General features: G+C 42.8%; 1 protein-coding gene across 2 annotated transcripts in view; it reads left to right on the forward strand.

Annotated features, from left to right (window-relative positions):
• The window catches only part of Auts2 (activator of transcription and developmental regulator AUTS2), an 830,583-nt gene that overhangs the window by 235,354 nt on the left and 569,842 nt on the right, over positions 1 to 25,387 (forward strand). For both annotated transcript variants that reach the window (XM_048369549.1, XM_048329288.1), the window contains exon 2: positions 20,459 to 20,671. In XM_048369549.1, the coding sequence (XP_048225506.1) occupies positions 20,459 to 20,671 (213 nt within the window). The remainder of the gene's footprint in view (positions 1 to 20,458; positions 20,672 to 25,387) is intronic.

Consider the following 25,387-nt stretch of genomic DNA (forward strand, 5'->3'; position numbering starts at 1 on the left):
AGCAGGTTTCTTACAATGTACTTGTACCTTTCTTAATTGTTTTAGTTTTACTAAATGACTTGGCTAATGCAGTGTGAGAATCTGATTTAATCTACTCTGGGAACCTGAGAGCTGCTGCTTGTATTTCAAAAGTTATTAGTAAATGTGGCATGAGAACAGATCGTTTTGAAGTGGAGTAAGAGTAAACATCTATGCTGTAGATCACTGGTGATGCTCGGGCCCTGTCTTCTTTTTCCTCATGGGACTATGAACGTTTTAGTCAGGGCAGAGGAATTTGTTCTCAGATACATCACAGACAGCATTTAGTTGGGTTCAGTGTTGTGCTTAAAGAGGTGATGGATAGTTGCTACACTGGTTAGATGCCACACCAGACATCCCTTACCTTTTCTTTGATTTCCTCTTGGCTCAGGGTTTGAATTCAAGGCTTTACACTCACTTGGCTAGGCTGGTGCTTTACCACTTGAGCCATGCTTCCAGTCCCGCTTTTTGCTGGTTATGTTGGAGATGTTATCTCAGGGACATTTCTTCCCTGCCTGGCTTTAAGCCATGATTCTCAAGGTCTCAACCTCCTGAGTAGCTAGAATTGCAGGTATGAGACACCACCACTTGGCTCATTTTCCTTTACATATGTATTAAAAAATAACCATCAGCAAAACATAATTTTATTGACAACACTGCTTTTAGAATAAAGCTGATGTTGATATTTCAGTTAAAACTGAGTAATTACCTTAAAATGCAAATAGAGTTAAAGAAAAATGGTGGGGCAGTGTTATTATACAGCTACAGTATGTGTGAATAAGTATATGTGCATATTTACGTACTGGGATAAAATGAAAATCAAACCACTGTGCTTAAGCCTTAAGAACTATGTTAGTACCAAGAATAATGGAAATTAACACTTCATGTTTGCTTTGCTTCCGTTTGTTACTAACTCCCTGGCTGCACATGAGGTTAACTTAATGAAGGATAGCTATATCATTGAAGATGTAAGGCTCCTGTTCAAACAGCAAGAGACATTTCCCATTCTAGGCACTAAAATATAGAATGCCTTCCTAAGGTTTCTCTCTCAACTCTTTCATGTTTGCCATTTGTTGTTTTAAGTAAGGACAAATTCAGATATCAGATTATTTGATTGAGTTTCATCATTCATATACTTACATCTTCCCTCTCTCAATATAGTAGCAACAGCACCACACAAAGTTTACTCAGCTGTTTCAACCCAAACTGTCTACTTGGAGTCTGAGATGTAGAGGGAAAGACAAGGAGGAGAAGCTCTGGTTTGCCCTCTCCTTTGTCTTCTTCTTGTGTTCTCTGCTAAGTGATTGGCTGGCACTGATGTGAGAGGAACTTTCTCTTATATGGGAGAATATGTTGGGCCACCTAGGCCATTCATGGTTTTTATAACCCTGCCCATTCTACTTTCAAACCAAGTTCTGATTCTAAGGGGGAGTTTGGCCTTCCCTGCTTTCTCTTACTTCCTCAGAACACACTCACCTTGAACTTTTATTTCTTACCAAGGTATGGCAAAACCAGGGCTTCCTGGAATTCTGTGCTATGCAAACAGACCATCAAGGAGCAGCAAGAACACCTCTCACATGTATTTCCTCTATTGATCACGATGTTCCACTCTCATCTGACTTTACTTCCAAAACAAACTGTGAAGAAAACAAAAACAACAACAGATTAAACCAAGTGTGTACTCATTCCCAGTGCAGTGCCCTGGCAGGTGCACAAGTCATACACTTAGAAAGCTGGCCCTGACCTTGATCAGGAAGCACAGCAAAGAATATGCTAGACCTGATACCGTCTCATTGTTTTCTCACTAAGAAAATCATGAATGATCTGTTAATGACACAGATCAGGTTTCAAAAGTAGGAGAGGTTAGAATATCAATCCATTGCACTGTTCCATTGCAGTTCCAATGTGTACAAAGGTTTTTTCCACCTCCTCCTCTTCCTGTCATGTTGGGTATGCTCTTAATAGATCAGTGTCAGGTATTTTGTCAGAATGTGCACCTGAATCCTGTTCTAAGTGCTGAAATTAAGATACAATGTTTCTGTTTTTTGTTTTTAATGCAGCTGAGATAGTGATATCTAAAATAGCATTGAAAGGCTAGGTGTTAAGATGTTAGTCCTTTCCTTCCTTAATTATACAAATCAATTTTCTTATGACTTGTCATCTTTTGAGTACATGCATTCTTTGCTTCTCTTAAATGGTGACAGATTAACACCCATTTCCCTTGTGGCCCCTTGTCAGGGGGTGGGAAGTAGCATTTGTAGATGGTACAGCTGGCATTGCTATTCTGTTGGTGAAGAACTCTCTTTGCCCTCTCAGATGAGGGCCATGTAATTGACTTTCTTGTGACACTGGATAAAAATCTGTACTCTATCTATGGAAACTTTCCTTTACTAACCCAGAGGCCATCCCCTGATACTACTGCAAGGAGAAAGGATACATACTGCCAGACTTGTAAGTTCAGAGGAGCATCTTAACTGTTTCTGCCACCAGGATGACTCAAGTAGCCATCATGGTTCTGCAGCACAGAAGCTGGGAACTTGGACACTTCACCCAAACCTGCTCTCAAACCTGACAGCATAGCTGAAGAACTTTAGAAAATACTCCTAGGAGATGGAAACTGAGTTGCTGCATGGTAGGTTTCTGCTTTTTATGTTGTAAGCTAATCAGAAGATTCAGTTAGTGGCCAGGATTGAAAGATAAATAACCCTTTCCTTGCTGTGAAGGTGAAGGTATTAGCTCCTACTGCATTGGGGTGATCATGAGACAGATCCAGGCAAATGGTCACAGCTACTGGCCAGAAGAAAGGATGTCATATGTGTGAGCCACTCGTATTGCCCCTGCTGGTTCCTTCTTGGGAGTAGAACCTAGATCAGCGTGCTTTTTTTTTGTTTTCCCCCAGTCCTGGAGCTTGAACTCAGGGCCTGAGCACTATCCCTGGCTTCTTTTTGCTCGCACCACTTCTGGCTTTTATTTATATATGTGGTGCTGAGGAATCAAACCCAGGGCTTCATGTATACAAGGCGAGCACTGATCAGCATGCTTTTTAAAACCTTGGAACTAGTCCTAATTTGTCAGAGACATTACACTACAGGGGATGGAAATGAATCCACCCTAATGATGATGTGGATCTCATTAGAATACCACACATAACTTCTCTCTCCCTAGGCAAGTGTGCCAGAGGGTGGCTGGAGTCACCCCTACTTCATACAGTGAGGCTGTTCTTTGCAGAGATGCCCTGTGAGGCAGAGGTTGGTTTATTTTCCCTCGTGCAGTCCTACTGCTAGATGCTGGAGATATGATAACAAGGCCTAGCCCTTGTTCTAGAAGAATCCAAAAACTGATAATAGGATAGAAAAGTAAGTGGGAATTGTAATACTATAATATATGAGGGAAGGTGTTTTGTAAGAGATGATAAAGACCTTGAAGCTAGGTAGGAGATAGCCAAGCTGTGAGAGTGGGTGGCTTGGGGAAGAAGAACATAACTAACAGAGGACATGGCTGTTTTAAAGAGACTTCACTATGTCTGCATTGAATGCATAGGTGAGAGGGAGCAGGACATGGTGATGAAGGCTAAGGCTGGGACTTCTAGCAGGGCCTCAGTCATGGCAACCCTAGGAGATTGGAGCCAATGACAGTTTCCAGCATGGTGCTAACAGACTTTCACTTGCACTGTACAGCAGGATGTGACCCCTGAGACAAGGACACCAGGCAGAGTGTTATAATAGAGAAGTTCAGATGAGACGTCTGAATTAAGTGACAGGGAGATTAAGAAGATGGAATTGACAGAAGCCAATTTGAATTTTGATATCTAGGACAGACATTTCTTTTTAACCAGTATATCAGGGATTACTCTCGATGTTGCTCTACCATTTGAGCCATACCTCTAGCCCTACTCTTTGTTGGTTTTTAGTTTTTTTTTTTTGGTGGCGTTTTATGGGCTTTTCTGCTTGGATTGCCATCAAATCTTGATCCTCTAATCTCAGTCTCCTAAATTGCTAAGATTATAGGTCAGTCACTGGTGTCCAGCTATGATGTTTACCATACAAACCTCAATGGCTCTCTATCTACCATTATCTGCCCAAGGCATGTCTTTGTTCCCTTATCCACCTTAACCACTTTAGGGGTTGAGAAGTTGGGTATCTTTTCTCTCCTGAGAAAAACATTTTGGTGAATAAGTCTTACTACAAGTCCCCCTTGCTTGCCTGTCTCAGTACAATATCCTGTTCAGATGTGTTAGTTTCACAATGCTTTGCTGAAAGAAACCTAGGTCCTGTAACCCATGTTGTTTGATGATTGTCTACTGATTAGCTTGAGATGTGTTGCCCAAAGACCTAGGGCTCCACTGAGGTCTCAATTGTGCTGTTAAATGCTAAAGTAACTTCCTTTTAATGATGAGAAAGCTGAAGAGGAACTAAGTCTTGAAAGCTGCAGGAGAGCTGTGGTTTGGAGTAGGAGAAACTGAAGGTGGGCAGAGGAGGGGGGAGCTTTTACCAGCGCAGCAGTGATATGCAGGTGGTACTTCTGCACTTTCATGCCCTTGTCTTTGAGACTGACTGAAAGGAACCAGGACTCACATCCAGGGTAAAAATGGGGCTCTGAGGAGTAGAAAATGCCTTTTCTGTTCTGTTATCTACTGTCAGATCAGACTGGAGGCCCAGGTGAAAGGTGGGGTCCGGGCTGGCTGGAGCAATGCAGCTGCCTGGCTGGGGTGAGAGGCAGCATTCTTTCCCTTGGGCAGGATGGAGCTTTTAATTGAATCCACATCACATCCCTCATCCTAGGAATGCTGGAGAACAGTGCATTTTTAAGTAGGAAGTGCATCAATTATGTATTATCCATGATACCAATTTACCCTGAGTGTATGTCTTCGAACAGGCTTCTCATCCCTGCATAGCTGCTGAGGTAATGCCGTTGCGTTTCTGTACGCAAACATCAGTTCTTATGGGGTTCTAGCCTGCCTTTTTCCTGAAGCTGTCACTTTCTAAGTATGTTCTAAGATATTTACTCAGAAATATAACATGTGCTACTACTGGAAAGTGTAGCAGCAAGTAAGGACTCCTGTCACCTGCCCCTCTCCCCTGTGGCCTGCGGTCCCCTGTAGGCGAGCTGCTCATGCAGGGTTCTATTTCCCTGCACACTCCCATGCACATTTTCACTTTCTCTTCTTCTGGAGCCTGTTGTATCTGTCTCAGGATGGAAGGGGGTCAATTCTGACTTGAGAAAGCCATTAGTAAGTGTTATCTGCCACTGTGGCCCCTACACTTAATCATTTATCCAGACAATCATTTGAGAAGAGTCATAGCCTGGAATATGTCTCATAAGGACAGTTTGCTTCAGAAGGCAATAAATGTTAAGCTCTACCCACTTTTCCTTGCAAGTTCACTGGCAGAAAAAAGACCAGCAGCAGCAATCCACATTCTGAGATGGCAATCAGTTTGGAGAGTTTGTCTTCCCTGGGCCTCTTAAGACCTTTGATTCTCTTCCAGTCCTGCTTCCAGGTACAGGTGGTGGACTAGGGGCATGGTTGGTAGGAGCCCTGATGAAATAAAAACCAGCCCCCAGTGTATGTGTAGAGTCCACATCCAGCATTTAATTATGACCTGCAGCCCTTTGGTACTGGTGAGGGAGGCCAAGCCCAATCACAATGCCTAGGATTATTTGTATAATTCAGTGGCTGTTACTGTCTCCTCACAGGCTCACCACTCGGGGTCGAGTTATAAAGACATGGAATTATGACATGGGTTATAAAGACGCACGCATGGAATTGCCCAGGCTCAGACACTTGTGTTCACTGTTCAGCTGAGAGCCACTTAGGCTGTTCTTATACAAATACATTAGGTTTTTATAAGCAGCTTATGGACATAAAAACACATTAGAACTTTACAGCATTCAATAAATTATTGTTTTGCAGCATTCACAGCCACAATGCTAGGTAATTACATTCATTAATCTACTACTAAGAGCACATAACATTTCCTCCCAAACAGTGCTGCTGCTTGTGTCACTGCTCAGCTGGGAGGAGGTCCCAGCCTTTCCATACACCCTCCTCCATTAAGCCAGGGCAGGAAGGTTACATGGAGGGAGGTCCTACTAGAGTTCAACAAACTCGCTTTTTTTTTCTTTAGAGGCTAGGCTCCTGGAGGAAGTCTTGTAGATAATTTTTTCCTGTTGAACCGCACCCAGTAACTATTTTGTATGCATTTATTTTCCCTTTGAAAATGGACAGATGTTTCATTTGGAAAGCCAGCAGGGGTGAAGCAGAAGCAGTTGGAAGGAGATTTATGATAGAATTTGTGGCAAATGCCTTTTTGTGGCAAAGGTCTCAGTGGATAGTTAACAGGGTGGCCTTAATTTTGGGTTTATCACAAGTACAAATTCACGTTCTTTTTCCCAAGCCAAATTTCCCTGAATGTTTCTATCTTTCCATTCTGTGTGTAAGGGAGAAATGCCTCTGCCTCCAACCCACTCTCCATTTCTCTTTGTCTTGGAGCTTTTTCTTGTTTGCATATCATAACTCACAAGAGGAATATTTGGGAAGAATTGCTGGAAATTTATGTGGCATTATGATACCAAAAAGATAATTGTATTTTCTTTGCATTATTTCAAGTTAAATAGACCAAGTGATTTGTTTACTTAAAAACAAATAAACAACATATTTCTAAGCATGAAAATACCAAGCCTCAAGCCACCCTGTAGAGTCTGGGCAATTTTCAGACCAGCTACCAGGCATGGGACTCAGTTGTAGCCTGTGTGGAGGCCAACAACTCTGGAACCAGGCAGATCTTCATAGAGCCCTGTCTGAGTGACCTTGGGAAAGTTAATTAATAGTAATAGAGATCATTAGCTTTGACTGAGCTCTTAGATAGTCTGGGCATTATATGAATTCATTTAATCTTAATAGCCATGTTATGTTTTATTATTAGTCCCTGTTTTATATATGAGAAAGTAGAAGCTTCCCAGGGTAATGTGGTAATTAAAAGAAATAGACTAAGTACAATATGAGTGTGTCATTTGGCATACCCAAAGATACAGAGCCAACAAATCCTGTGCATATTTGAAGAATGTATCCTTCCCTTGACCCTCCAATACCAAGTGGAGTCTTTCATAATGACTGACAGTTTAGTTTTCCTTTTCAACGACCTGAGAACATGGTGGCTATAGTCAGGAAGAAACCCTCACATTTATTTGTTGTATACTTATTGTCTACTTTATGCCAAGAATTGGCCGGAGTTCTCTACATGGATTTCATCAAACATCATCACTCTGACCCTGTATTGAAGGAGGAAGAGATAATGTTGTAGGATCTGGAGATTTTTTCCTAAAAGTTACAAAGACACAAAAATGGCACCACCAGTCCCCAGAGCCAGCTGTCACTGCCACTGAAGCATCTGCTGAGGTGGCAGGACTACATTGAGCAGACATGAAAAGGAACAGATACCTGTGGGGCACAGACAGCAGCAAAGGAGCCTGGTTCCCTGGGATGGCTCCATTGTGTGGGAAAATTTCCAAACTTGGTAGGATCTTCCCCTGTAGGACTGTGACTGGCCGAAGCTTGGGCATCTATGTGCGTCCATACAGCCCCAGCTTTTGGGGTAGATGCTGAGCGGAGCACTGCTGTGCATCAGGCAGGGGGCACTGCTCTTCCTGGTGGAACCGGGACAGGTTTGGGGCTGTCCATAGCTCTCAGGGTGCTGACAAGGGGATGGTAAAACTGCAGGGTGCTAGCAGCCTGGGCATCTTGTTTCCGTGCTGTCTCTTGCCCATCTGCATGCCACAGCTGTCGCTGGATTGCTGTGGAAACTGGCAGGACAGGGCAGGGCAGGGCAGGGCGGGGGAGGGCTGGGCAGGGCTGAGCAGGGCAGGGCAGGGTCATAGTATGTGGAAGACAAAGTGTACTGGTAACAGATTCAAGCTGGTCACAGGAGAGCAGATAGCCTTCCCTAAAGACGCTGCCATCTGAAGTCAACTTTAAACCACATGCTCCATCTTTGCCCCCAAATGGATTTGCTGTGCAGCCCATCTGCTCAAGCTCACACCCTCCCAACCTCACACAGCAGGCCTGGCTTTTATGGTTTCAGCCTGCAGAGCTGCGTGCACTTGCTGTGGTATTTCTGTCAGCTTTAACAGCCGTCACAAGTATCCACTCCCCTACCGATTACCAGTGTATGTGCTGTTGCCATTCATTTATTCAGCGGTTCCCTTTTGGAAGCTCTGATGGGGATTTCACCTTTCACCTGCCCAGGAAGAGGAGGGTTGATGTCCTGACATCTGGATGACATCTTCCAGCCCAGGCTCCTCATGGGACTAAGGGAAGACTAGAGTCCCAGCACATGTTTCCCTGTGAGGCAGCATGTTCCAGCAGATATGGAGTGGGTGGATGAAGTTTCTAAGATGTGGAAGATGTGCACAGGATGGGCATGGCAGTGGTAGCCAAAATGTTTAGGCTGTAGGGAGCTTGGAGTCTGGGGAATTTCTGAGATGTGGACCCACAGTGGGTGTGACTTGGGTACTCAGGCCCAGTACTTGGGAACATTGGGAGCATGGAGTGTGGGGATGAAGATTGTAAGATGTAGGCCCGCACATACGCTTTACGTGTAGTTCAGGAGCGAACAGGTGGGGCATATGCACTTTGGGACCACTGTGCTCATTGAGGACAGCACCTACAGAAGAGCGCCAATGTGGCTTTCAAACCATAAAGAACGTTTCCAGAAAGGACTCTCAGCATATCTCTGTGGCTTCATTGTTATACAGCAGTCATTTTCTCAAATCAGACATTCCTACTACCTATTAGGTAAACACCAAAAACATAGATTATGAGTTAAAAGTATTGACAGCATTTCAAGTGCTATCAGAGAACATTTAATTCAGTTTAATTTTGTGATAAATCTTGTGCTTAATCCTCTGGTTACTCTGTAATCATGTCTTTATTGATCTTTTCTGAATGACTGCCTGCTGTTTAATAAACTTGCCATCAACCCAGAGCTTCTAAAGGGAGAGATTGATTCCATTATCAAATCTGATAGAACCAATAAGGTCCTACATATCACGAAATGCATAGGAAGCCTTGGTACAGAGACAAGACCATGGCTTGCTGGAGAAACTGGGTGGTAGTGTAGCCCTCCCTGCATGACTCCCTGGTTTCAGCAGTAGCACTGCTTCCTGCTGCAAGGGGACACTGACTACATCTCAGGCAGTACTGTGGCCAACTGCAAAGATAACCTCTCTTATTCTTCCCACCTCTGAAAGCAGAGTCTAGTTTATTCTCTGCAGAGGTCGTGAGAGGAATTTATTTGGCATGTCTCAGCTCACTGGGTACGTCTTAAGTGGTTTTCTGTACCTGCAAAATCTGCAGGATATTCAGTTTTATTTTTACCCATATGATGTTAAAGGAAGACAGTCTTGTCTGGCTAAATCCTGTAATACTAGACCCATGGGATAAAGGAGAGGAGGGTTGGGGCAGGAAGGAGGAGAGAGAGAGGGAGAGAAGAGAGAGGAGAGGGAGAGAGATCAGCACAATCAGGCTGGAGCTGTGTGGACAAGCTCCACAACTTGGAGAATTTGTGTCTTCTCATTAAGGAATGGATAGTTATTGGCACCCTGTACTAAATGGGATTTCTACCTTTGCACCTGCAGGTATTTAGATATCCTACTTTTACCGTTAATATGTATTGTGTCATATGGGCAGAATGTATAGAATTCACTGATTTTCTATAGTTGCTAATTTTTTTAGGATCAGAAAAGTGTTACTCTTTTCACCCCTCAAATAAAAATGGTATAGATTGGCAGTTTGGAGAGTGTAGATATTTATTGCTAATTTGAATCCTTTAGAAAGAGTTTAGGTATTTGACATGAAGGATGCCTTGTCTGTGATTATGGTGGAGTAGACATTGAGGTTTGCCATTTTGGCAATACTGGATGAAATTTAGTTTCCTACAAACAAAAGACCATGATCCTAATCTTTACAGATAAGGCCACAGCCATCTGGGTGTTAGGGATTGGGGATGAGAGTTCTGTGTGAATGTCTGACTTTGGGGAAATCATTGGTCTACCAAACCTGTTACTTCACTTAAAGAGGGACAACAATTTTGACCAGTGTTGAACATTATTAGGAAACCTAATGACATGATGGCTTTAAATTTTTATTATACAGTTCTCTCAACTCTGAATTCTACACAAATGTTAGTGGCTATAGAGAATCATAAAATTTTTCTCTTGCTTTACATTTACATAGGGTCTGATATGTCAGTAAATTTATATCTATTTCCCAAATCACAGCCTAATTAGGATAAAACATACCTGTGATGGCTGCCCATGTATATGAAGAATCTCATGGAGATGTTGAACAGGCTGAAAAATATGATCTGGGGGGAAAACCTTCCATTGAACTCAGGAATGTCAGTCTATGTTTAGTGACCATTTTCACTGTGCTGAGTAGAAGTTGAAGAACCTAAGAGGTGATGTGATGGAGGGCCCTAAATTTATATCTCACCCCCTTGTATGCCATCTTCCTCCACTTGCTCCTCTTCTTTCCTCTCCTCACCCCCACTTGAACTGAGGCCCTCAAGCTCTTGCTTGGATTTCTTGTTCACAGCTGGAGCCACATCCTTAGTTCAGTATTTCACTGAATGATTAGAGATGGCTTCTCATAGCCTTTTTTGGCCCAGGCTGGCTTTGAACTATAATCTTCTAGGTCTCAGCCTCCTCAGTAACTAGGACTAGGGGATAGAGCCACCTGCTACATTTTGACATAAACTGCTCTCTGCTCTGGTGAAGCCAGTTCTGGTTACTTTGAGAAGGGCACAGCAGTGTTCCTGGAAGGGAAGGAGACACTTGTGCCCTTTCCTCTTGCACCTTCGTAACATCTCCAGTGCCACAGCCTGCAGAGCTGGGGGAAACACCATTCTTGTTTATCTAATAATGACTTCCACCTTTTTTCAAAACTAGCAGAACCACTTTGAAAGCTTGGATGGTGAAGGAGCTGTCTCCATCCTGTGCACTTCCTAATATACTATAAAAGCCTGTGTTTACATGCCAGCCACATAGCACAATGTTGCTGCACAATGCAGCTGAATAGTCTTAAATGGATTGGTATCTGCTCAGTGGACAGAATGTGTCCCCTTCCCCTCCCCCTTCTTCTCTCTCTCTCCCTCTCTCTCTTTCTCCCTCTTGCTTTCTTTCTGTGACATTTCATTTTCCTAAGTATGCCTCTCTGAGAATTGGTTTCTTGTTCATAGCCATCACCTTGCTTCTAGGAAAGCACAGCTAAACACTAAATAAATTCAGCTACCAAGGTGTCCTCTGTTGCCTCTTAATGCAGATTTGACTTCAGTGCCAGAGCTAATAGCCATGATGCTGATACACACCTGTAATCCCAGCTGCACAGGAGGTACAGGTAAGACAATCATAGTCCAAGGCCAGGCTAGGCAAAAATGAGGGACCCTATTGAAAAAATAATAAAAGCAGCAAAGTGCTGGAGCATGGCTCAAGCAGAGTATCAGTCTAGAAAGAGCAAGGTTCCTAAGCTCAAATCTTAGTATGAAAAAAAAAAAAAAGCCAGAGCCAGAAGGGCCCATTGTTGGTCTTCTTTTTTGCTTCCTTTGGTACGATTCTGAAATCCCATCAGGATTTTCTTCCCTCTCTTGCTGGGATTATCCATGGAAAGATGAGATCAGAACCAGTATATCTTGGCAGATTCCATGGCGCAGAATCTCAGTCTTGTTTCCAACTGTGGCTGACTTAATTTTGCTTTATTATCGTCTCTTCTCAAATAGTTAAAGGTGTGTTTTGAATCGCTGATATGAGCATTATTTTCTCTTCTCCTTATAATGGTTATGGAAATAGAAACCCAGAGACGGTCAAAAGATGAAAGTCAGAATTCCTGTCCTTGCAGGCCTCCTCTCAACAGGGATGCCGCTGTCCAGTGTATGCCCCCACAGTAGCTACAGTACCATCAGTTAGCTAATTGCTGACCACTCCTAGAAACATTGAGAGGTTAAAGTGAAAGTAGAGCCTGGGCATCTGGAGAAGAGAAGCAAGTGTGTGTTTCAGTCTGAATCAGCCATTGGGATATAAAGTGGTTTTCAGCCCCAATCAGGGTCCTTGTCTGGAATATCTGGATAAGATCACCAATCATTCCTGAGTTTTTTGTGACTAGAGAAGTATTGAGACCTGATAAATCATAATTTGGCATTTTTCTGAAGCCCCAAAGGAGATGGCAAGACCTGATATTTTGCTTTCTGCTCCTTCACTTTTTGCCCTCTGTTTGATGATTAGGACATCTGTAGAGGCCCACCTATCTAGGCATCTTTAACATATGAGGGAACACTATTGGTTCCCCCAGAATCTGGCAATGGAGTTTTGCCAAAGACATTGTCTCTGGAATGGAGACCATAGAAATGGGGCTAAGCCAAGTGTATAGGAATAGGTGAGGCTTTGATTGTTGGGCTCTCTGCTACTAAGCCCAAGGGACCAGGCATTGGCCAGAGAGGCTGCTTTGAGGAAAGGGAGATGCAAGCTTCTGTTGTTGTGTTGGTGGGCTCAGAGGCAGCTGTCACCTTGCTAAAGAATGAAGAATGCTGAAGGACTCAGGAGCTGCAGCCAAGGGCCACAGGGCAGGACAGGGCAGAAGGAAACAGTCATGCTTTCCACAAGTAGTTTACTTATGGTTGTCCCTACCTCTCTCCAGAGTATGTTACAGAACCCTGAAAGTTCTTGGAGGATATGTATATTGGCCATTTGGATGTTTATGGAAAATGCCTTCTCAGCCCCTTGAACAAAAAGAATGCCTGGTGTTTTTAAACAGGAGAGAATAGTGGCTCATAGCATAGGCCACAGTGGGACTACATGTCCTCTCTCATGGGCATGTTCCTTGAAAGGATTGAATTTCTGGGGGTGAGAACGCAATAGAAATTTGAGGGCTCTCCTTGCCCCTCTCCTGTTAGCAGGCCTGGCTTCTACCTCAGCCTGAGAGTCCAGGCGTGCCCTTCTTCCTTTAACATTCATTATGCTCTGCTCGGTAGTATGGCTCCTTTCACCCCTGGACTTGCCCTTTGTGTATGCTACTGCCCTTAAGCCCTGGCTGATGAGATTTTCTGCTTCCGTCATGGGAGCTCAGCTTTCAGATTGTTGCTTGTTATAGAGGAGTTAATTTTTTTGAAGGTTTCCCTTTCGTCATGCCGTATTTCTCAGATTATCTGGAGAGACTGTAATCCAATTTTAGGAATCCTTCAGGGCTGAGAGCCTAAACTGTTTTAAGCAGTAGCATCTGGTTGCCAGGGACTCAAGCACTTTGAGCACGTTAAGGCCTAACAGCAGCCAACTCTCAATTATCTATGGGAAGAGGAGACTGCTGGGATGTTTTCGATTCACCGAGTGCAGAACCATACTTAAGCTGATGGTTGTGTTCTCATCCTGTAACCCAGCTTAGCAGTCATCTCTGGGCTGCTCTTGAGAGGTTGTTTTTTTTCTTTCTTCTCTCCTCTGATTGGCAATGAACCTTTCATTGACTTGCTCTGTACTTGATTTTTTAAAAATATTTTTTCTCCCTGCTCTCCATTTGGATTTCTTTACGTGCAATGAATCATAATATGTCAAAAATATTTAATAAGCTTCCTCAATGTTTTTACATTTAAGAACATTAAAAATGTATGCTTCTTGGCGTTTTGATTAACCTGCAGAAGGCAATGTGACCAAATGGTACTAAGAAAGATATGTAAACTTGAGTAAAGGTTAGCTTCTAAAGAATCATGGAGAACTAACTATCATAAGTGATAGTAGCTTCACCTCCAGCTAGGCCCCAAGGATGAGGTGACTGCCCCCCTCAGTGTGACAGAATCAGTGCTGTCACCAGTGAGATTCTTGTGGCCACACTTGGCCAGAAGCCAGTCCTTCCAGAGCTGGACCATTGTCTATTTTAGTGGACACTAAGAAGAATGTACTTAGTGGTAATCCTGACATGACCCTTTGGGCACCATGGCAAGGGCTGCCATTTATCATAAAATAGCCTTGGGGTAGAGGGTAGCATTAAGACTCTCAGCAACTGCATGTGAGTTAAAATACACACCAGCATGTGTACCACTGGTGTGTGCCATGACCCGCTTCCTGGTGTTCTTGTGCCAGCCCTTCTTCCCTTCCCAGACAGCCACGAGTGTGCCGTCTGCCACTGCTAGTCATTTTCATTTCCGTAAAGGATGCATTCTTTTACTTGGTATAATTATCTTGAGATTTAGTTTCAACTTTTTTAGACTTAACTTTTGCTAGCAGATTTTTCTTATTATTGAGTGATTAGTATTTCACTGACTACTTTTACCTTATTTACCCATTCACCTATTGATGTACCTTTGGGGCTTTAGTCTCATTACAAATTTGACGTGAGCAATGTATACAAGTCTTAAATTTTTTTTTTACTATCTTTAAGTAGTTGTACAAAGGAGTTTCAATATGTTTGTAACTACAATGCAACTTTATGTAGATATGTGATTGTGGCATCAGCATAATAGTAGAATAGTCAGATCAGATGGTATATTTCAAACTGCCAACTGCTTTGTGTGATAACTACAGTATTTGACATTTCTACCCAGTGGGGTGTGTGTGTGTGTGTGTGTGTGTGTGTGTGTGTGTGTGTGTGTGTGTGTAAAACTTCCTCCTTGTCCTGGCTAGTATTTGCTTGGCTGTGTCATCATAAAGCACCCTGATATAGCTGTACGTTGTGGTTCTAGGTTGTGTTTCCCCAATGACTACCCATCTTAGTGCTCTTTCTAGATTCTTGGTCATCTGATATCTTCCTTATTTAGTGACAAGTCTGTCTAAATATTTTGCCAAGTAAAAAAATGTATTGTTTGCCTTTCCATCGTGAAAAATTTTCATGTATTCTGCATATAAACTTTCATCATGGAAACATTTTGTAAAGATTTTTCTATTAAGTAGATTTTTTTTTTGCTCTTTTCTTTTTTTGGTACTGGGGATCAAATCCAGGATGTTTCACTTCCTAGGGAAGCGCTTTGCCGTTGAGCTATATCCCAGCCATTTTTTCTGTTTGTTTTTTTAATTAAATTTTTTATTTTTTGATGCTGTTCCTGGTGCTTGAACTTAGAGCCTGAGCACTGTCTGTGAGCCTTTTTTGCTCAAGGCTAGTGCTCTTCCACTTGAGCCACTGCTCCACTTCCAGCTTTGTGGTGGTTACTTGGAAGTAATAATCTCATGGACTCCCCTGCCTGGGTTGGCTTTGAGCTATGGTCCTCAGATCTCAGCTTCTTGAGTAGCTAGGATTACAGGCATTAGCTACTTGCACCCATCTTCTAATAGTGTCTTTTAAAGAACAGAAGTTTTAATTTTTGCTAATGTGTGATTTACCCACTTACTCTTTCATGGTTTGTGCTTTTGGTAACACATCATTGAAATGTTTGCCTTACCCAAGGTTACCAATGTCTTGTCCTGTTTTTCTCTAGAAGTTTTATAGTGTTAGGTTTTACAGTTGTGTTGTAATACATTTTGAGTTTTTCTGTTTGGATCAAAGTGTGGATTAAAATTAATTTCTCATATGGCTACATATTCCATTATTTTTTGAAAAGCCCTCTATTTCTTCACAGAATTGCTTTTGTTAAAGTCAGTTGTCCATCTCTATGTGGTTTGTTTTGAGACTGTGTTCCCTCCTTTTGATCTGTGCTCTTCTCTTTATGCCAGTGTACCATGCATTTTGACTTTCTGTCAAAGATGGTAGCACATAGCCAACCCTTTGCTCCTTGGCTGTCATAGATTATTGACTCCAATCTTTTGTTGATTATGCAGCTGGAGTTTGAAAATCCTCTTTTGTATTCCCCGCACATGCCTGTGTATTGATGTTTGTTTTTAAAGTGTGAACATTTGAGCCAGATGCCTGGTGGCTCACTCCTGTATCCTAGCTACTCAGGAGACTGAGATTTGAGAATTAAGTGTTGAAGTCAGCCAGATAGAAAAGTTTATGAGCCTCTATATTCAATTAACTTCCAGTTAAGCTGGACTGGAGGCATGGCTCAAGTGGTAGAGTGCCAGCTTTGAATGAAGAAGTTGAGCTAGTGCATGAGGCTCTCAGCTCAACATTGGTACCAGTGTCAGCACCCTCCCCACCCCCCAAAAAGTAAATATTTCAGATTAACTTATCATTTCCATACAGGAGATTTTACAGATTCCTACACACAGTCCCCTCTATTTACTTTAAAAGGATGAGTCCTGAGAGAGTTTCTAATTCTGCTATCCCTCAAAGTCAAAGTGGGGACCAATGTGGACACAGACCCACAGTAAGGTTGAAGTACCGTTTGCCATCTTTTTAATGTTTCTTCTCACCATAGACCCTTGCCCTTGTTTTCACCAAGGCATTGATGGGATCAGTGTTTGTAAAAACTTCTCAAAAATAGGCAAAAGAGCTGCACAATAAACTAACAAAGGACTTGACAGACTAAAAAGACAGCACACAGCCATTACTGTCATTTGACGGTGATAGGAAAAGCACTATTTCTTTTTCTCCTGGCTTCTTTGTTATATTTTTGGGCATCCCTGAGATCAAATAACTCACAGAAGACATTGTGTTTAAACTGTGTTCCCCTTCTCGCATGTAGACAGGCATGCAGACACGTGCATATGCACCACACAGATTCTTTGCAGAGTGATGGCTGCCCTTACATTAGTTTGGTTGGGAGAATCAGATGGAGGCTTTCTACAATCCATTTCATGCAAGGCAGGCAAATTGTGCCCTCATCTTCTGTTGTCTCTAGTTCGCTCTGTAATCAGCAAATGGAGCACTGCAGCCCACACAGTGTTCATTTGCAATTTGTTGCTCTCCCCTCGTTTGCACAACACCCAACCATCTCATTTTGAAACCCAGGAGTGGGAGATTGTAATTTTTGAGAAGGAAAGTCAAGAGCAAGATCACCTACTTTGAAGAGGGCTGAGGGCTGCTCTTGAGGGAAATTGCTTTGGTTCGTCAGTGTCTAAGCCTGTCTCTGCATGTGCTGGGTATGACCCTGCTGTCCATCACTACTGACCTAAAAATCACATCATTTCAGCCCTTGGAAGCATCTGCTCCTATGGACTGCCCATAGCTTGTGCACTTACCCCCTCTATTGCCCACAATTATAGTTAAGTCTTTTGAACTCAGGCCCAGCTTTCTGCTGGCTAGCTGCTGGCTAATTTTTCTTCCTGCTCCAAGCTTGTTGATGAGTGCCTTCAGGCAGGTTTTCTAGATTTTTCTTGTCCTTCTGCCCTGCTCTCCTTCCTCTCCTAGTACTTGTGTAGGCCAGGCAGATTTTTATCCCTACCCTTTAGGTCTCTGGCAGGGCCTAAGAACCAAATTGACATACTGGAGGTTAACAGAGAAAGAAAGCATACATATTTTTACATGTGTTTGGAACCCCCAAAAGAAAAGAAAGACAGACCCTCCTTAAGGAAAAAGGAGCCAAACCTAAATGGTTATTTAGGAGGCTGAACAGGGCTAGTAATAACTGAAGGAAGATAAGTGTTATTTTAACAAGATCATTCATAGCTGCCATTCATTGGCTTTTTTTCTGTGCATCTCTGCTAAGAAACAACATTTCTTCTCTCCTGCCACAGGCAGGCATGTGGCGTTTCCTTTCAGAGTTCTCTCTCTCCCTATCCTCTCTCCTGGTGCAAAGGGCAGAGTGTCCCTCTTGTATCTACTGTTTTTCAAGTGCCTTTGGCTTAAAATAATCCTTATGCCAAGTGGCATATTTTCCAGTAGAGCATTCTGCCAACCCTCATTCATTTGCTAAGTGCCTCCCTTGCACAATGTGGGGTTTAGTCATTTTATAAAAGCTTGCAAGTAGCTGTGATGGACAGTTTCCCTTGGCAACCACTAAGCTAGATCATAGTGGAGTAATGAATCAACAGGCCTTTGAACACTGCTGTTCATTGATCCCCAAAAGTTATTTGTTTTCCTCCCCATATTGTAGCAGAGCTGTAGAGAGTGACCCGGTTTCTTTAAGGAGATTCTTGCATTGGTGGCCACTTGGTTGGTGGTAAGTTGGTGAATACATACCCAGGAATGTAATCATTATGCAATTGCTCTGAATGTTGATAAGCTGATTAGCTTATAGTCACTCATTTTGTCTTTGATTTATATTGTTTATATTGAGCTGTTTTTGGCCTTTTTTTGGTCCAATATAGTCACTGAAAAGTTAAATGATTTATTTTACTTTATACATAGTAAGCAGTCAATTAGTACCCATAGGCTGTGACCCAGTTTTAGGATTTGTACAGCAGGGTCTATACAGTAACTTAAAAATAAAGGTATATCTTTTTAAAAATTATGGTGAATTCTACTCTTCAGAAACACAGATGTAGTGAACACTTTAAGAAGGTTCTTCCTTTTCTTGTACCCCTGCACATGCTTTGACCCCCTCCAGAGTGGAAACCTCCGTGCTAATTGGAGCTGAGATGACTGTTGGGGACAGAGCTTGAGAGGTCTCCTGCCAGCTAATGTCACGGCATGGGGTCCATTTGCTCTGTGTAGCTATTCTGCAGTGCCTGAGAATGCCTGATTAATAGGCTGCATGAAAATAAAATGGATTTGGAAAAATTATAACATACTCTCATAAATATTAATTCACATTTGTATGGAATTGCACATAATTTTCAGTATACTTTGGAGGCACCTTCAGTATAAAAGAAGATTTGGTCTCCAAAGAGAATGATACATTTTTTTCCAAAGCACAGCTGATACATTATTAAATATCATTTGTTTATTAATCGGATTCTCTCCATAGACGTGATGCAGGGCAGTGGTTGGGCTGTTTGACAAAGGGATTTCCCACCCAGTGGATAGTGTTTTGTCACCCTCAGAAGCAGGACAATTCTGTCACATTGCACCTGAGCCCACCTGCCTCCTGCTAGCATGCCATCATTCCCAAATGTCTTCCTCTGGTAGCTTGGCCGATATTGTGAAATGTGAGACTAAGCAGAAAACAATTCAGAGTTGAGAAGATGCCTGACAACCAGCTGGGGTTGTGGACAGTGAACAAAGGAATTCAACTCCGTAGACATTTATTGAGCATGTTCCATGAGTTTGGTGTGGTGAGCAAGGTCTTGGCTGCGCGATCAATGGCTGTTGACTTAGCTCCATCTCAGTTTGTCCCTCACAATACCTCTCAGCACATCTTTGTCTGTCAGGTGACAGAGAACAAGCCATCTGCAGTAGAAGCTGTTGGAAGTCAGACTTACAGTTGTGCATTTGTATCTCTATCTCTGATACCCTCTTATCCAAGGACAGCCAGGTCTTTGCTCTTTTCTGGGGCCTGAGGCTCCTTCCTGTGATTTAGCTTGTGTGCAGCATGGCCCACTAGGTTCCTAGATTGTCTGCTACCACTCAGCTATTCTAGCTTGCTTCACTTTGTTAGGAATTGTGAGAAAGGCAATAAGAAAAAGGGAATTTCTGATTTTAAATGTGTCATTAAAACTAGAGAACCTAATCAGGAGTAGAGAAACTGGGAAGGAGTCTCCATGAAGATTCTTTGCTTTGTGCAAGGATTATATTCACTCCCTTATAAATATTCAATGCCATATTATTTCCATGTAATGTGGTCAGTATGTGTAGCATTTCTTAGGGTTCAGGTGATACCCATCATGCCATATGATGTTCTGTGATCCCATTTTACAGTTAACCTCCAAGTACAGGGACTTAGTCCATGACATGACTAACACGATGTATGGACTGAGTCCAGGCCTTGGGATCTCAGAGGATCAGGCTGAGCTTTCTGTAGAAACTCTGCCAGAACTGTACCAAGTCCTGTGGCCTGAGACTCTGGCCCCTCATCAATATAGGACATTGATTACCTACCTCCTCCTCACAAGACAAATTGCTGCTGTTGGTCTTGGTGACAGTATGATGGAAATTAAAGATGATCTGAGGAGCCTATTGTAAAGATGCTATTCCCTCAGGAAGTGTGGTGACCATAGAAGTGGGCCACTGCTTTCTTGTTGTTCTCTCTGTTGTGTTCCTTTCTGGGCAGTTGCTGTGGAGGAATTGTGCATGTGCTTAGCACTCTTCTTTGGAAACTAGTAATTCATGAACCCCCTTGGAAAGTAAGTGTTTTGAACATCCCCTGGGAATGTCATTGTGTGACAGCTCTGGCATAGAATCAGTTAGAAAGCCTTTGTGCCAAGCACAGAATTAGACGGAAAACTGTCATCCCAGGCACCAGGGAAGCCACTCGTAATGGAGTGGTGCTTTGTGCTCTGTTGAGTTTGCTACCCAATAAGAACAGGAAAGACACATTTGTGGTGGCATTGGGGAATCAGAGAGATAGAGTGAGAGCCATGATTCTCAGTTTTACACATTGTATCCCATTTTCCTACCCTCCTTTCTAGTAACCCCATTCAGCCAGTCTTTTGGATGTGATTGTTAGATGCCTTTTATAACCACCACTTACCTTTCCTTTTCTCTTTCTTACAGAAAGATGTAGCACTTAAGCCTCAGGAACGTGTAGAGAAACGTCAGACTCCCCTGACCAAGAAGAAACGAGAAGCACTTACCAACGGCTTGTCCTTTCATTCAAAGAAGAGCAGACTCAGTCACCCACACCACTATAGCTCCGATCGAGAAAATGACCGCAACCTCTGCCAGCACCTGGGGAAGAGAAAGAAGATGCCGAAGGGACTCAGACAGGTGAGCGACCTGGGCTGTGTTTCTTTCTGTGGTCTGTCTTAGTTGCCTTTTCCCCTGTGGTTCTCCCAACCCCAGGGGGATACTGTGCAGCTGCTCTAAAAAGCCCTATACTTGCTCTCAAAAGAGAGCACTCCCACGCTCAGAGTTTTTCCTTAGCAGCTGAAATTTCAGCACCGCTTCCTTCCAGTGGGATGTCCTCTGTGCAGTAGGGCTCCTGGCAGGCAGAGCAGGCTGGAATCTTGAGGATAGCCAAGTTGGAATGGCTGCTAAGGAGAGCCCTTCAGAATTAGACACATGTGGTGCACCTCATGATTCCGAGGAGCTAAAATGGCTGTCCATGTGTGAGCAGTTCTGGGAGTATGGCTGACATTTTCCAGGAGTCTCAGGAGTGGTACCATGTGGAGAGCAAAGTGAAGGAGTGAATTTGCCTCTCTTTCACCGTCTTTGTTCTCCATAGCCTATCTGAAAGACTGTCGTTGTGATGTGCCAGTTGAGGACAAGTGTGGTAGTGTCGCTTTGTGACTCATGGGTAGTTATGTGTCAGATATCCATAAGCAAATATAGCTCTTGATGTTGAGACCCACATATGGTAGATTAATACCAGGGAAACAAAGTTTCTGTGGCATTTTTTTCTACATAAATCTGAAGGATTTAGTGCCTGCATAGTTAACCAGGTCCTGGAGTGTTCTGTTTGTTTTTGCTGAGACCACTGGGTGGGCTTGACTATCACTTACTGAAGCAGGGGAAGGGATTAAGGCTCCCAGAGCAGGTGTTGCTAATTAGAAGCTGAACAGGTAATTTCTAGTTTGCAAATGTTTCTGTACAGAGGGCAAAATCTGAGATCATACAAAACAGTGGTTCCAAAACCTTACAGACAGTAGTCTTATTATGCACCTTATTAAGCTCAAGTTCCTGCCCCTATCTATGATCTAATGAGATTGGAGCTTCAGACAGCTACTGTTGATGGCTAAGCTGGTGTGGAAGTCATTCTTAGGAGCATCATATGTTTGTTTGGGGTGGTGAGTTTTAGTTAAAAGATTGCAAGGTCAAAAGCTTTAAGACATTATAATGGACAGTTTGGTGTTACCTCTCTGATAGGTAATGAAGGAGATTCCTCTGAAGAAAAACATGGGGTTCAGGGGTGCATCACAGACTAAGCTAGCTTTCAGCATGGCACCCTCAAATCTGACCCCTCAGGCAGTGTTTCCCAAGTGTACATGTACCACAAAGCATGAGATTAATGTCATGTCGGTGTTATCAACATTTTTACACTGTACAGCAATTATGCCACTGTCACTCAGTGAAGCAGTTGGTACAGTACAACCTGTAATTCAGACAATAACCCTGCCTAGTAGGTAATTATCATGTAACTGCACATGTGGAAACAGGGACTCCAAGAGATAAAATGGTGCATCTGAGACCACCTAGCAGTGAGGGACAGAGCCAGGTTTGAACCCTTATCCCTTTCTCTCCAGAGGTTACTCTGTTTTCCCATATGTTCTCCCTTCCTTGTTTTTGAGATAAAGACTAAGAAATGGTCAAGAATGGTGGGACCTACTACTATTTCTTGAAATGAGATTGTGAGGTTAGCCCAACATAGGAATTCATTGTAGGAATGGCCTATAAAGACACAGGAAGAAACTGGTGAAACTGCCCACTTTTGAGGGTGGCTGCAGAGTTCAAAAGCAGTTCAATTTTCGTGGAGTGCATTTCTTTTTAGAGAGAGAGACAAGAAGTTGGGAAGAGAGAAAAGGCTAGGTTCTGTAAAAGATAATGGTCCTGTGCTATTTGTAGCCCTTAATTCATACCTTTTTGTGTGAGATTCATGAGAAAAGTCATTATCCTCAATGGGAGAGATGGCAGGGTCACCACCACCCCTCCTGAGGCCTACTTCCCCTCCCCAGGCTGGCCTGCCTCTCAGTTGGGTAGGAGGCCCATTCTTGCCATGTCAGGCAATAAATCAATTTATGTCTTAGCAAAAACTAAGCTGCGGGTCCTCATCCTTCAGTCTTTTTCTTCCTGACCTGATTACACTTTCCTACACTGTCTTCTCTCCTTCCAGTTTTTTAAAACCAAGAATTTGAAGGGCCTCTGTTGAAACCCTGATGATTGTAAGAGAAGGTGTTTGGTCTCAGATGGCACACTTCCTGGTATTAAAGATATTTGAACTCAAAGTTATCTTTGTTTTGCAGAAGATATTTAAAGATTATTACTTTGCATCTGTATAAATCATAGAAAAGGAAAGAATTAGTCAAATCATTGGCTAATGTAAGAGCTTTAAAAACAAGTGTCTTTTTTGGTGTTGATACCAAAATGTAACTATCCAATGAAGTATTATATGTCTAGGAAGAATGGAAGCAGAATCTGCTAACTGAGGCAATACCTTTCACCTGTAACATTATTAGGGTCACATATGCTACCAGAAAATCTTAGAGAAACAACTGTTACAGTGCTGCCATTCTGGAAAATGAGGGGTTTAGACTTAAAGATTTCTCAGCCTTCTCCTGACTTCCATGGTTATCTACAAATAGCACTGAGAAATGGAGTGATGCTGACTGTGATGGCACACCATTTGTGGTGGAGAGTGCCGTTCTCTGGTTGACCCAGTGCAGACAGTGATAGGAGAGGAGGCAGACCTCTTTAGATACATTGTTGGTTAAGAGTCAGCCTTCTGTGTGGTCACCCATAAAAGGTGAGGTGCAGGTCCTTGATGGCCACAGAGATGCCAGAAAGTGTCTCCCAAGAATAGGCACAGTTGCTTTTCTATTCTGTGAGTACTTGTCATATTGTTGTCACTTTTGCTTTTGCCTCAGAGCAGGTAACGTAACTGGGCCTGTGCTCCCTGGACAGGAACCAGGAGAAGAGCAGGAGCCTTGAGGGGGCATTTGTAAATTACTGGATTGTTCTTTTGTGTCTCTTATTGAGAGAATATGATCCAAAGGACTGCAGGTAAAGGCGAGCATTAGGCTGAGAACTTATTCTTTATCTCTGACTCACTGAGAGTGAATTAAGTTTGCATCTTATTAGGAAATGGTTCTTCCTGAGCTGGCAACTTAATGCACAGCTTCCTGTAATTATGGGAAGATGTTACTCCTCCTTCGTAGAAAGGAAATAATAGGACTTTTTTTTTCCTGAGAATCTCTTGAAGGCAACTAATCTTTTCACTCTGAGAGTGCAATTACATACTTTTAAGGGAAAAAAGGTACAGTTGTAAAACCAAACAGTTTTCCTTCCCTTGCCTGTATAGAAAACCTCAATGCTTGCATTGTGTTTCCATTGTGGCCAAAGAAAGCTCTTTAATTGGCACTTAACTTATTTGCTGGATTATGTTTTCAAGAAGAAATACATACTGACTTAGACGATGCTGATCTGGCATGTGTCTTGGCAAATGGCTGTACTTCCTGATGTGGCAGATTTGAACACGTTTCTTAATTCCCCAAAGGACTTAAAAAGCAGATGAGAGGAGCAAGTTGCCCATCACATGAGAGTGCACATCCTGCATTTGTCCTGTGTCCAGCCTCATGTAGACATCTCAGAAAACAGTTGTAGTGTTTACTTGTAACAGCACAGTGGGTTATTTCCCTCCTGCATAGACTTCAGGGTATGAGGTTACAGCTAGTCCTCTCTATAGGAACTTTATCCCACACCGGGAGACATCTCACAACGAAACCATAAAGTCCTGTGTTGCCAAACCTACTATCCCTACTCTAGTCTTGGGGGAGCCCTTTAAATTACTTTGTATTGGAAACACAGAGAACATGAATCAGATTTAAAATGTAGGATAGCAATGGTGGAAAGTTGATGTGAGGGCAAAGAACTTGCATATTTGGCTCAGCTGTGTTTCTGAGACTCCTCAGTCCCCTGGTGTGTCCTTTGTGTGTCTAACAAGTGACCAGCATGGATCTTCCATAAAAATTCAAAGTCTTCTTCTTTCAGTGAGGTTAGGAAACAGAAAGCTGTGTATCACCAGCAAGATTTTGCAGAGAAGAGGTAATCTATTGAGATTGCTTCCAGTCACAGGCAGGCAAACACCATTTGAGAGGCAAAGCAAGGAAGTTGGGAATGTTAGGAGATTTTGCAGGTCACTGCCAAGCTGTGCATAAGGATGGCTTATTTGGTAACATGGTTGAACAAGCATTATACCATTAGATCTTTAACTTGTAAAGAATGGAAATTTACTATCTATGAAAACTTAGTATGGTGGAGTCAAACTTAGTGGAACATTTTAATTGACTCTGTAGATTGTAAGGTACAAAAACCATTTGCTGGTTTCTGGGAAGCAGAGGGATTGGCTCCAGTGCTGGTCTGTAAAATATGAACTGTCACTGGGCCAGTGTTTGGCACTGAATGTACTACTGGGTCTGGTGTGGCCCAAGTGGCTATACTGGTTTTGAAGGCCAGCTGGTTCTGTCCCAGCTGTGATCCCACTCCTCATCCTGGAGTAGCACATGGCAGTACATACAGGCTCCTTCCTGCTGGACTGTTTGCTGGCAGAGGCCTGGTCTTACTGCAGTGAGATTCACACTAAGAAGGTTTTTGTGACATTTGCTGTTGGTAGAAATTAGCTTGCAAGGGAGGATTTATCATGAAAAACTCTGATTAAACAGATCTAGTTCAAGTCACGTTTCTGAAGACCTGCTAATTAGTTTTGAGGTTGAAATGTAGGGCAAAAATCACACAGGTATTTATCTAGCTTGACTCTAGAGCCTGCAGGTT

The sequence above is a fragment of the Perognathus longimembris genome, chromosome 1 (genome assembly GCF_023159225.1).
Source record: "Perognathus longimembris pacificus isolate PPM17 chromosome 1, ASM2315922v1, whole genome shotgun sequence".
Lineage (NCBI taxonomy): Eukaryota > Metazoa > Chordata > Mammalia > Rodentia > Heteromyidae > Perognathus > Perognathus longimembris.